The sequence below is a fragment of the Anomaloglossus baeobatrachus genome, chromosome 6 (assembly GCF_048569485.1).
Source record: "Anomaloglossus baeobatrachus isolate aAnoBae1 chromosome 6, aAnoBae1.hap1, whole genome shotgun sequence".
NCBI classification, from domain to species: Eukaryota; Metazoa; Chordata; class Amphibia; order Anura; family Aromobatidae; genus Anomaloglossus; species Anomaloglossus baeobatrachus.
The window spans coordinates 520,379,468-520,393,150 of record NC_134358.1 but is presented as its reverse complement, the minus strand read 5'-3'; the positions used below and the strand labels follow the sequence as shown (position 1 = coordinate 520,393,150).

General features: G+C 45.7%; 1 protein-coding gene across 10 annotated transcripts in view; it reads left to right on the top strand.

Annotated features, from left to right (window-relative positions):
- The window catches only part of CCDC7 (coiled-coil domain containing 7), a 146,466-nt gene that overhangs the window by 122,261 nt on the left and 10,522 nt on the right, over positions 1-13,683 (top strand). For 8 of the 10 annotated variants that reach the window (XR_012724575.1, XR_012724574.1, XM_075316781.1 and 5 more), the window contains 2 exons: positions 1,527-1,604; positions 11,239-11,334. Coding sequence is in view for 7 of the 10 variants with exons in the window: in XM_075316781.1 (XP_075172896.1) it covers positions 1,527-1,604; positions 11,239-11,334 (174 nt within the window). In the remaining 3 variants the exon portion in view is untranslated. The remainder of the gene's footprint in view (positions 1-1,526; positions 1,605-11,238; positions 11,335-13,683) is intronic. The other 2 variants (XR_012724576.1, XM_075316776.1) reach the window with 1 other exon arrangement.

Genomic DNA, 13,683 nt, shown 5'->3' with positions numbered 1-13,683 from the left:
CCCACGGACGGCTGCTCTTGCTTTTCCCCGGTAAGTTAACGGTGACTGTCCTTTCCCTGCACCTAGTACTGCTGTTGGTTCCAATGGGTTCCCACCGGTAACCTGCTCCCCGGCTTGGATATGGGCCGGAGGAGCCCCTTTTTGCCCGCAGGCGCTGGCCCTGAGGAACTGATGCCTTGGCGGTGGCGGTGTCCCTCTCACTTGGTTGGACTGTTGCCTTCAATCGGGACTTAGTTGTTTGGAAACCCAGGAGGTCCCCTTCACTGATGGATTTCGCAAATTCACGGCGACTCCAAGCCTTGCCGGGGTCCAAAAGGCCCCTGCCAATGGTGCTGGCTTCTCCTTGTGTACCGGTCCGGTACCGCCGGGCCACCGCCCGTCCACGGTCCTTACGGCAACTCCGATAGGCCACTCCTGCAGACGGTCACCGCCGTCTGCCAACCTTGCTGTCTCGCCCGGGGCACACACGCGGACGCTGTCAGTCAGTTGCTCTTTTACCACTTTGCTCCTCACACTTGCTCCTCAACTCCTTCACTTCCCTAGCTTAACTGCCTGCTTTTTCCACGGGGCCAACCGCCTGGCCCACCCCCTGGTGTGGACATAAGCCCCTGGAGGAAGGCAACAAGGATTTTTGGGTCTAGCTTAGATGTACTTAACCGGGGTGTAGGGTGTGGTGGTGTAGTTATCTGTGACCCCTGGCTTGTCCAGGGCGTCACATAAACAGCATTGCTCAATGGTGTGTCCCTGGATAGCAGTATATACAATATTCTGTATCCTCCATAGGCCATTTTCTGAACTAGGATATTTTATATAGAATATTTCTGAACTGCATAAACACTTGTCAGCGCTTCCTTCATGTATTGTTAATATTATAATTCCCACCTACCCTGGGAATAGGTAGGAGGGGAATAGTAAATTTCAATGTCTGCACTAAATACTATAGGAATCCACAAACTAAAATTAGGTCACATATTACAATTTATGACTGTATAGTCTATAACGTACTACAGGCCTAACAATGAAGACACTGGTAATTTAAAGGGGATCTGTCACCAGATTTCACAATGCATACTGCATACATTACTACATAGATAAATTAGACCTGATGAAACTGGTGTACTTATTTTGATAATACCGGTCATGCTCCTATTCCTTTTATAAAAGTTTAATTTATTTCATACCCACCTATACTGATTGACAGCACCTCAGTGTCCCTCCTTCCTGTTGAGATCTCACATTGCACAGTACAAGCTGCAGCTGGGTGGACATAGAGAGAATATAATAGGCTGCAAACTCTCACTCATAGCAGTTTTGTATGACGGACAGCTATTGGATGTGTATGGCCAACTCTACAGGGCAGCAGTTGATTGTGGCAAGCCTGGTCTCTCTAATATGGGTGATATGATGTTGTCATCAGTGAGGCTCGATGCAGCCTCTAATGTCCCCAAAACAGTTGTGTATGTGTATTTATTTGGGGATGCGCCTTGGTTTTTTATATCTTTACACTAGGATTATTATTGTTTTAGGGCGAAGCTTTTCAGTCAAGCATTCTACTGAGAATTCATCCAGGACACCTTCCCCAGGTCGGTCCAAGCAGAGAGGAGGTGAGCACGAATGTGTATTACGCACGTTCACATACTGAGCTTGTAACAATGGGGGACTCAAGCTTTTACGTTTAGAGTAGCTCCCTAGAAAAGAAAGGAATAAGAGATCACATGGACTTGATCTAGTTGCAAGCAAACTGAACTTAATGCTTAGTGGTTACAGTAAGTGGTACATACGTGTTGTGATTTCAGGGTAATATCATGGCATCCAACCCTGCTCTTTTCTCTTATGGTCAGCTCCCTCTGCACTAGTACACAATGGGTTACTCTGGTAGCCCAACAAGTATCTTTGAGGCATTCACACGGCCTTTTAAGGCTGGCTCATGCACATATTCGTGTCTGAGTATTTGGAAAGTATTCTTCTTAGTTACCACATTTGTCAGGAACCACCAGCATTTATATCGAAACTCAGTCCACTTTATCTAGATGTTCTCCCCATTTATCATTCTGCCATCAAGATTCTAGATTACCAGTTTCTCGCAATTGTTTTCAGTTCTGATCATACCTTAAGGCTACTTTACATGCTGCGACATCGCTAGTGATCTCATTAGCGATGTGAAATTCTAGAGCGCAAGTGCGATCTTTCGAGATCGTACATAGGTCATTTTACGCATGTGCGATCTCGACAGGTCGCACTTGCGATCTAGAATTTCACATCGCTAATGAGATCGCTAGCGATGTCGCAGCATGTAAAGTAGCCTTTAGTCTCTGTTATCAAGGTAATGCATCTCTGCAAGCAAGTTACCAGTTTTTCAATATATTTCTGATAAATGTTTACTATACGCCTACTACAAGTTCCTAATTGCATACATGTCTCTGCTGTTAACCATATACCTGCTGCAATTTCCAGACTACATGTACTTTTCCTCTTTTCCTATGAATGACCATTGTCCTACAACATCTTTACTTCCAGTTTTATCCATCTCCTGTCCTACATACCCTGCTGTCTTGTTCCTCTCTGATCCACATGCAGTCTTTTTCCTGTTGCATCATCGCATTCTGTTCATGGTGCTCACCCTGAGAATCCACCTCAACAGGCGAGCCCATATCACCATCTTTGGGCTACTGTGGACACTGTAAAGACATAGGTCTTTCTTGCTTGCATCACATGCATCAGGCTTCAATAAGAGATGCTTTGCAAAAAGTCCCTAGCCTGATGCACTTCATGTACTAAAAACTTGCAGCATGTAGAGGGCAACATAGATTGGTTCAAGAGTTGAGAAAATGTCACATCTTTTGTGAAAAAGCTGAAACTTGGTATTGGACCTCCTGACAGGACAATGATCCCAAGCATACCTCAAAGTTCACCAATACCTGGTTTTAGAATAAGTCTTGGAAGAGTCATATAACTTGCACCCTACGTAAAATCTTTTGTGGGATTTGCAGGTGGTTTCAGGTCAGAAACTTAAAAATATTACTGAACCGGAGACCATTGTCCATGAGAAATAGTCTAAAATTCTTCAGTAACGCTGCCAGATGCTGGGATCTGACTATGCATCATGTTTGTGTGCCGCCCCCGTGCCAGCAGCCGGCGCTGCTTGGATCCGGGCCTGCTGGGGTAGTGGCTCGAGGGTCTCCGGACCCGGGGGTCTCGCGGACACGCCAAATAAATGGGGGGACGTAGATGTATGGGCTAGGCGGTATTAAGTTCGTGACGCCACCCACGGTGTGTGGTGTGTTGGACACCACCGCTGCTGTTATGGAGCACCCGGGGGAGATGTAGTGGCAGCTGGATGTTAACCCCTCCGTTGGCAGGGATGGTTGCCCCGGAACCCAGTGTCTGGTGCAGGGTATAGCAACGGCAAGGGGATGCTTGTTTACTCACAGTCAATAAATCACACGAGTCTCTGGTAAACCAAGGTGCTGGGTTGCATTCGGATCCCCCACCCGGGCTGGTGGTCTCTATCCTTTTCCTCTACACTGACTTTGTGTAAGGTTGACTTCCTAGTCTGGAACTCAGGAGTCCGCTCCCGGCTGGATGTGGCCTAAGGAGCCGTGCCCGCAGAGGCTGGCCCGTGGGATCTATGGGCCCTGGCGGTGACCTCTTATCCCTAATCGGTGGGCTGTTGTCTTCTATGAGGGACTTTGGGTGGGACAGAACCTCTAGTCCTGGCCTCAATCGGTTAATTAACCAGGCTGCTTGTTTCCAGTCCTGGCTTCAGGGTCCGAGTACCCCCCCTTTGTGCTCCGGTTTCCGGGTCGGTTCCCCGTGTCGGTACTGGCGGGCTACAACCCTGTCCCGGTCCACCTCTGTTCTGCTGAGCCGTCTTCCCGTCTCCTGCTGACGGACACCACCGTCTGCCTCCTAGCCAACTGAATAGGATAACTGAAGTGAGCACTAATATATATATATATATATATATATGAGTGCAAGCCAAAACTTACATACTATAGGAGGATAAGGCTGCACATCAAACTTAGATAATGGTATAATGCCTCAAGCATATGGAAAAATATTGGAATATACAATGAAAAATGCTACTTGCTAATTTGAACATGTGAATAATGAAATGCATACCTGCCATGAATATTAGGAAAAAGGAGATATTTAGCAATCGCATTGATCAATGTAACTGAGCCCCAAGACCTCGTCAAGGTATATCTCTATATTGGGGTCCCTAGCTCTGTGACCCTAACTGTGTGTCATCTCATTGCATTAAAAACTGCTGTGGGTGGAGAGGGGTAACTAAGGACTTTCTTATATGGGAGATGGAAAAAACATGGCCGAAAGGGGCGGAGCTGTGTTCATATTCAGAAAAAAACTACATATAACTGAATAGAATAACTGAAGTGAGCACTAATATATATATATATATATATATATATATATATATATATATATAAAATATATAATATATATATATAATGTATGTATGTGTATATATATATATGTGTATATATATATATATATATATATATATATATATATATACACATATATATGTGTGTGTGTATATATATATATATATATATATATATATATATATATATATATATATATATGTGTATATATATATATATATGTATATATATATACAGTTAGGTCCAGAAATATTTGGACAGTGACACAAGTTTTGTTATTTTAGCTGTTTACAAAAACATGTTCAGAAATACAATTATATATATAATATGGGCTGAAAGTGCACACTCCCAGCTGCAATATGAGAGTTTTCACATCCAAATCGGAGAAAGGGTTTAGGAATCATAGCTCTGTAATGCATAGCCTCCTCTTTTTCAAGGGACCAAAAGTAATTGGACAACGGACTCTAAGGGCTGCAATTAACTCTGAAGGCGTCTCCCTCGTTAACCTGTAATCAATGAAGTAGTTAAAAGGTCTGGGGTTGATTACAGGTGTGTGGTTTTGCATTTGGAAGCTGTTGCTGTGACCAGACAACATGCGGTCTAAGGAACTCTCAATTGAGGTGAAGCAGAACATCCTGAGGCTGAAAAAAAAGAAAAAAATCCATCAGAGAGATAGCAGACATGCTTGGAGTAGCAAAATCAACAGTCGGGTACATTCTGAGAAAAAAGGAATTGACTGGTGAGCTTGGGAACTCAAAAAGGCCTGGGCGTCCACGGATGACAACAGTGGTGGATGATCGCCGCATACTTTCTTTGGTGAAGAAGAACCCATTCACAACATCAACTGAAGTCCAGAACACTCTCAGTGAAGTAGGTGTATCTGTCTCTAAGTCAACAGTAAAGAGAAGACTCCATGAAAGTAAATACAAAGGGTTCACATCTAGATGCAAACCATTCATCAATTCCAAAAATAGACAGGCCAGAGTTAAATTTGCTGAAAAACACCTCATGAAGCCAGCTCAGTTCTGGAAAAGTATTCTATGGACAGATGAGACCAAGATCAACCTATACCAGTGTAACGGGGGGCCGGGGGTGCCTCGGGGGTTGTAGTCGTGGCCCCTTTTTCTATCAGGCATACCCCCGGCTCCGCCGTCACTTTTGGGACAGGAGATTGTTTGGTGGGGCAGAGTGTGGTGGTGCAGATAACGCCGTCAGATGTACAAAGACTTTGCAGACGTAGATCGATTGAACCAGAAGGCATGTTTATTGTACGCATCTTCATAACAGAGGCAATAATCAGATGGTTTCACAACTTCTGCTGGGGGAAAACCTTTTCTGGACGTCTCCTCTAGTGGGGATGTGCCCGGCTACTCCACTTCACCTAGGCTCCCACTCCGGCTATCACAGTCTTGACCCACACAATTCCTGCTTCACCTTTGAGGACACATTCTCTTTCCTTTCCTTCGCTTTTCTGTCCACCCAGCTCCCACACTCTGCCCCTTCTGCTTCTTCTCTCCCGTCCCGGACTCAACTGCCCCTAACTCAAACTTTTTCCTCCTCAACACTTTCTCTCCCTCCCCCTTCTGCTGCCGGCTCCTCCTTTCTTCGGCCCTGTTTCTATGGGGACAGCCGTCCCACCCGGGCTCTAGGGGGGGAAACCCACTACACAATAAAACAACATTTTTATTAATAACATCATTATTAAACACTTTATCTACCCCAGAGTGGGGCATCTTCAGGGGAAACTACACCTCCTTGTAAGGGGTCTGCCCACCCCTTACATTCCTCCCCTCTTTCTGCCTAAGCCTCCCGGCAAGGCTCGAACCTGTAAAACACAATTTAGCAGCAAGGCAAACTTTGGATAAAACTTTAAAACCTTCATAAACAAAGTCAACCACTGAGCGCACAAGTTCTGCGCCCGGAGTCCCTCCTGGGAGCTCCCGGTCTGTGTAGACAGTGTGCCCGGAGGCCTTCAGCAGGCACTCCCGGTCTTTGCTGGTCTTCTGCCCGGAGGCTTTCACAGCACTCCCGGTCTTTGTAGGTAGGAGCACAAACAGTAAAGTCTCCATTAACAACACAGAGGGAGCCCCTGGCTCAGTCCAGCATCAGGCTCCTTCCAGGCTCGGTAACTTAAACATGGTTGCAAACTGTGGAACGTTTCCGGCTCTTTTAACAATGCCGGTACTCAACACGAACAGGTCCATTACCTCCGGTCATTACGGGTCACACGGGATGGTAAGCGCGCTGCCATTCGACCCGCTGAGCCCTCACATAATCGGAAAGGGACTGACCTGGCAAGCGGCGCAGCCTCCGGAACGGTTCGTAGTTGACTGGTGGTTCTGGCGCTTCTGTCTCCGGTTTTGCCTCTTCAACCCCCGACGGGGGTGACGGGGTCGCTGAACGGGATGGCTGGGGACTACCCACGATGATCACCGGGTGTGTGACCAGACTCTGGTGAATTGCCAACACCGCCGGTGTCCCCTTTTCTGGGTCAGCACTCAGTCCTGTCATGACTTCTGGCGACACCGCCAGCGTGTTTCTCGGCCGGGAAATCTCAGCCAGCACCGGTCTCTGTTGCGTACGTCTCTGGTACTGACACTCTTCCCATTCGATCTCTTGCTGCCACTGTGCGGCCTCTTGTGCAGTGGGCATCCGGGTCACTCCTACGGCAAATAGGCCCCGGCATCCCACTTCTCTCCGGAACTTCACCCTTTCTCCCGGGTACAGCGTATGAAGGCGTTGTGGTAAGCCCTCAGTGTCCAGGTTAACCCGGTTGTAGAAGAAATGGTCACCGGTCTCTTCGTCCTCAATGAATCCATAGCCCTCCGCCTGATTGAATTTGACCACGGTGCCAACGGTGCACTGCCGATCAAACTCGTCGCTAAGGGGACCGGCCATCATCTCGCGGGCCACGGTCTCGGCCAGTAACCTTTCCTGCACCGGATCGGGTTCAGGCGGTGGGGACTTTCGCTGAGTCAGGGGCGTCGGCTTTACCGGCTCCCAAAAGAATCCCCACTCATCTTCTTCTAGCTCCCGGGCATGTTGCTCTTCCGGGGCCGGAACTGCTGTGTGGGTTGGAGGTCCCACCTCGACTGGCGTGAACACCTCCGGACACTGGAGTGGTGCTCCCAGGACTTTGCTTCCCGGCCGTAGCTGCGCCTTGTAGGTGGCACGGACTTCAGTCGAGGTCTCACCGGTCGCGGCATCCCAGGAAGTGACCCACGTTACTTTTGTGGGCCGCTCTGGTCCTCCTGGCACAGCCGGTAGGTTAAGGGTAAGTCCTTCCGCGGCCGCAGTCTGCTTCGGGCGTCCTCTCCCCAGGCTGGTTGCTACCAGCACGCCCACTGCAGCATGCTGTTTTCTCGGGGTCTCCATCTCGCTCGGAGTCGGTCTCTGGGTTGGCGTTTTTTGCAATGGCGCCGGGGCAGGTGGAGATGCTGGGGAAGGTGGAGGCGGGCCTTCTTTTCCCGCTCTTGGATACACTCCACCCCCAGTCTCGCACATCAAATCGACCGGCCGAGGCGGCTCTTCTTTTTTCCTGTAACGCCGCCCACTTCACATGTCTTCATCAGCATCCTGGGGCCAGCACCTCCCCTCTTTGAGCGGCGCACTCCGCACTTCTTTTTCTTCACCGGCCAGCCCCAGGCTTTTCTTTTGGCGCCAATCTTCTGCGCACTCACTGTATCCGTGAAGACGGCGGCCATCTTAGCGCCATCTTGTGCCTGGTCCAACGCCTTAGGCACCACTTGTTCTTCCCAATACGGAACCGGGACCCTTCGCCAATAGTCCGGATCCTGCCGACTACGCCACATGTAACGGGGGGGCCGGGGGTGCCTCGGGGGTTGTAGTCGTGGCCCCTTTTTCTATCAGGCATACCCCCGGCTCCGCCGTCACTTTTGGGACAGGAGATTGTTTGGTGGGGCAGAGTGTGGTGGTGCAGATAACGCCGTCAGATGTACAAAGACTTTGCAGACGTAGATCGGTTGAACCAGAAGGCATGTTTATTGTACGCATCTTCATAACAGAGGCAATAATCAGATGGTTTCACAACTTCTGCTGGGGGAAAACCTTTTCTGGACGTCTCCTCTAGTGGGGATGTGCCCGGCTACTCCACTTCACCTAGGCTCCCACTCCGGCAATCACAGTCTTGACCCACACAATTCCTGCTTCACCTTTGAGGACACGTTCTCTTTCCTTTCCTTCGCTTTTCTGTCCACCCAGCTCCCACACTCTGCCCCTTCTGCTTCTTCTCTCCCGTCCCGGACTCAACTGCCCCTAACTCAAACTTGTTCCTCCTCAACACTTTCTCTCCCTCCCCCTTCTGCTGCCGGCTCCTCCTTTCTCCGGCCCTGTTTCTATGGGGACAGCCGTCCCACCCGGGCTCTAGGGGGGGAAACCCACTACACAATAAAACAACATTTTTATTAATAACATCATTATTAAACACTTTATCTACCCCAGAGTGGGGCATCTTCAGGGGAAACTACACCTCCTTGTAAGGGGTCTGCCCACCCCTTACACCAGAATGATGGGAAGAAAAAAGTTTGGAGAAGAAAGGGAACGGCACATGATCCAAGGCACACCACATCCTCTGTAAAACATGGTGGAGACAACGTGATGGCATGGGCATGCATGGCTTTCAATGGCACTGGGTCACTTGTGTTTATTGATGACATAACAGCAGACGAGAGTAGCCGGATGAATTCTGAAGTGTACCGGGATATACTTTCAGCCCAGATTCAGCCAAATGCCGCAAAGTTGATCGGACGGCGCTTCATAGTACAGATGGACAATGACCCCAAGCATACAGCCAAAGCTACCCAGGAGTTCATGAGTGCAAAAAAGTGGAACATTCTGCAATGGCCAAGTCAATCACCAGATCTTAACCCAATTGAGCATGCATTTCACTTGCTCAAATCCAGACTTAAGACGGAAAGACCCACAAACAAGCAAGACCTGAAGGCTGTGGCTGTAAAGGCCTGGCAAAGCATTAAGAAGGAGGAAACCCAGCGTTTGGTGATGTCCATGGGTTCCAGACTTAAGGCAGTGATTGCCTCCAAAGGATTCGCAACAAAATATTGAAAATAACAATTTTTTGTTTGGGTTTGGTTTATTTGTCCAATTACTTTTGACCTCCTAAAATGTGGAGTGTTTGTAAAGAAATGTGTACAATTCCTACAATTTCTATCAGATATTTTTGTTCAAACCTTCAAATTAAATGTTACAATCTGCACTTGAATTCTGTTGTAGAGGTTTCATTTCAAATCCAATGTGGTGGCATGCAGAGCCCAACTCGCGAAAATTGTGTCACTGTCCAAATATTTCTGAACCTAACTGTATAAATATATATGTATATATATATATATATATATATGTATATATATATATGTATGTATATATATATGTATGTATATATATATGTATGTATATATGTATATATATATGTATGTATATATAGGTATGTATATATATATATATATATATATATATGTATATATGTATGTATATATATATATATATATATATATATATATATATATATGTATGTATGTGTATATATATATATGTATGTATATATATGTATATATATATATATGTGTATATATATATATGTATATATATATATATATATATATCCTATTCAGTTATATGTAGTTTTTTTCTGAATGTGAACACAACTCCGCCCCTTTCGGCCATGTTTTTTCCATCTCCTATATAAGACAGTCCTTAGTTACCCCTCTCCACCCACAGCAGTTTTTAATTGCAATGAGATGACACACAGTTAGGGTCACAGAGCTAGGGACCCCAATATAGAGATATACCTTGACGAGGTCTTGGGGCTCAGTTACATTGATCAATGCGATTGCTAAATATCTCCTTTTTCCTAATATTCATGGCAGGTATGCATTTCATTATTCACATGTTCAAATTAGCAAGTAGCATTTTTCATTGTATATTCCAATATTTTTCCATATGCTTGAGGCATTATACCATTGCCTCCTAGCCAAGGCACCAGGGCTCCAACCCTGGCACCGTTCAACTTGAACTTTCCCTGCTGGAGCTACACCAAGCTCCAGCCCACACTCCTCTCCACTTGAACTACAGATTAGACTAGCTACTGTTTTCCTGCCCCGAGCTGTCTATACTCCTGGGTGGGCGTGTCGAACCTCCTGGTCACGCCCACTGGTGTGTCTGTCTTTCCTAAGGGGGGGTGACTAGGGTTTCAGGTCAGCTGTGTGTTTCCTAAGTGAGGGATGGTGTTATGCGGGGGCCTATCTGTGACTACCTGGTTTTGCCAGGGCGTCACATTTGCAGCGTTCATAACAGCCAGAGGGACTTTACTAAGTACTAAAGATGCTTGTTATGAAGAGGGTGAATAATTCTGAGATTGCAGTAGTCATTAAAATTGGCATTTTATAATGAAGTTGGAGAAACCAATTGTGTGGAGGTAGCTAAATGGTTCGTGTTTCACAGTAAACAGCAGAAAGTTTGTAAATTTTACTAATAAACCTACTATGCAACGGCCCACGGGTGGAGAATAATAATGATTGCATCTGTATACACTATTACTTCTTACTGAATCTTGTACTGAAAAATAATCCTTCATACGGGATCACAGTTTAAGATCTGCATCACAATTTCCTGACATCTCCTCTATCTCTTAAATAGATCTGATGGTTCCGAATTGTAGAATAATCCGGATTATAGTTTTGCCAATAAAAAGTAAAAAATAGCATTGAAGTAGAATAATACTTGTGGGATGTAAATAACCCAAAAGTCACCGTCATTTTTAGTATGAAACTTTCATTTTGTCAAGTGTTTTTATTTACAGAAAGAAGAAAACTGCTCTACAGAAAGAGAGCAACGAGAAACGTTCCGTCAGAACACTCCATTCTTTCCACTTTGACTGTGAAGGGCATCGGAAGAGGTAAATTATCGGAATACAGTTCACCATGTGAGTCGGGTTCACCACAGTTTTTGATCAAGAGGATGAAGCCGATCATTATACACACAGGCGTTGACTTCAAATCCTATTATATAATCTTTCAAATTTCAGGTTCTCATGACCGTATTCTCCACAACTGAGAGAAAAATGGTCCAATTGTTCTGATCAGTCATCAGTTTTTCTTGGGTGAGGAGAGAAAATAAAAAAAGGTTCTCCATCTTCTCCATTCTGGCAGTCCATGAAAAAAATCATGCTGCCTTCGAATTCCATCATGTGGTTTCTGGTAATAGAAAGTCACAGTGTCTGGCTGTGCAAAATGCTCCCTGACTTTCTATTGTTCCTGCTGTCAGTATTCATTGGTATAGCTACCTTTCCTGCTGGATTTTCATCTCTCCCCCTTTTGAACCAAGCAGGAGCTAGACTTCCAACCAGCTGGTGATCATCATGATTCCCTTGGTGCTTAAATCCTACCTTCTCCCCTGCACTGGTGCTGTTGACATTATTCAGTTCGTTCTAGCTCTGAGTGCAAGCAGGTGGCTTGTATTCCTCTGTAGTATCGTTGCTGATGCTTTGCTCAACTTCTACCTGTGTCATCTGTGGATAAGTAATTCATGCTTTTTCCCCCTGTGTGTCCCCCCTGTATCTTCCTTTAGCGTTTAGTGGGGTTGACAAAGAGCTCATACCACCCGTTCCCTATTTAAGGTCCAGCACTAGGGATATCTAGGGTCAGGTATCCGGCTCAGCGCATAGATGCGGAACCTATCTACGGTGGTGAGGGACCCCAAGGTCCAGCTGTAGGTTTGGTCATAGGTCACCATCTCCCCTTCCCTAGATGCAGGGGGTCCCTTTCCTTTCTCTTTCAGCGCTTGCTTGTTACTTCCCCCTACCTAGCGTGACAACATCCTAGTGCGATCTGATTTATTTCACAAGGCGATAGAGTGCCATCCCATTCTTGGAGGAAAATCGTGCATGCTGTGGTTTTTTTTTTTCAAACACCAAATTGGTCAGTGAAAAAAATTGTTCATCAGCACTGGCCCTTTGTTTTGCAAACCGCTTTTTTAACGGACCGAAAATACAACTGAGTGCATGAGCCCTATTGCTGTAATATACAATATAATGTATTTACTGCTGAATTTTGAATCAGGAGGGTCACAAGGTAAGTGATGAATGTGCTGTTGCTGTGATACTTTTGTAGATACCGGTATCATATGACAAGAGATATTTTTTTTTTCCAGCTAGGTAAATGTAAATTAAAATTAATGACAAAAACAAAGTGTCATGTGTAATTTACAGACATTTGTAGAGAATTCAAACCATCAAAATGGATTGCGGGATCCAGTATTACCCTCATGTGTTTTTCTAAAGTAATAGCGTTATGTATTGGTATCTCCGTGACCACCCTGGACATTTTATCTATGAGTAACAAAACATGGTTTCTCATTTCTACTCAATATGTATTGTTTCCCGTGGCGTAACTAGAGTTCGATGGGTCCTGGTGCAAAATTTGGACCTTCCCCCCACCCCCCTTATGTTGGTCAGATGTATCTATTCATTTAGCATTCTAAATCCTATAAAGTCATACAAGTGGCCCCTCGCCCCCCATTATGTAGTTATGTCCCTCATCCTGTTTTAATGTCCCCCATCCTGGGCTTCTTCCTGGTAAATATGTCCCACATTCTGGTATATATGCCACCATCCTGGTATATACAGTGCCTACAAGTAGTATTCAACCCCCTGCAGATTTAGCAGGTTTACATATTCGGAATTAACTTGGCATTGTGACATTTGGACTGTAGATCAGCCTGGAAGTGTGAAATGCACTGCAGCAAAAAAGAAATTTATTTATTTATTTATTTTTTTTTTAAATTGTGAAAAGTTTATTCAGAGGGTCATTTATTATTCAACCCCTCAAACCACCAGAATTCTGTTTGGTTCCCCTAAAGTATTAAGAAGTATTTCAGGCACAAAGAACAATGAGCTTCACATGTTTGGATTAATTATCTCTTTTTCCAGCCTTTTCTGACTAATTAAGACCCTCCCCAAACTTGTGAACAGCACTCATACTTGGTCAACATGGGAAAGACAAAAGGAGCATTCCAAGGCTATCAGAGACAAGATCATGGAGGGTCACAAGGCTGGCAAGGGTAGAAAACCCTTTCCAAGGAGTTGGGCCTACCTGTCTCCACTGTTGGGAGCATCATCCGGAAGTGGAAGGCTTATGGAACTACTGTTAGCCTTCCACGGCCTGGACAGCCTTTGAAAGTTTCCACCCGAGCCGAGGCCAGGCTTGTCCGAAGAGTCAAGGCTAACCCAAGGACAACAAGGAAGGAG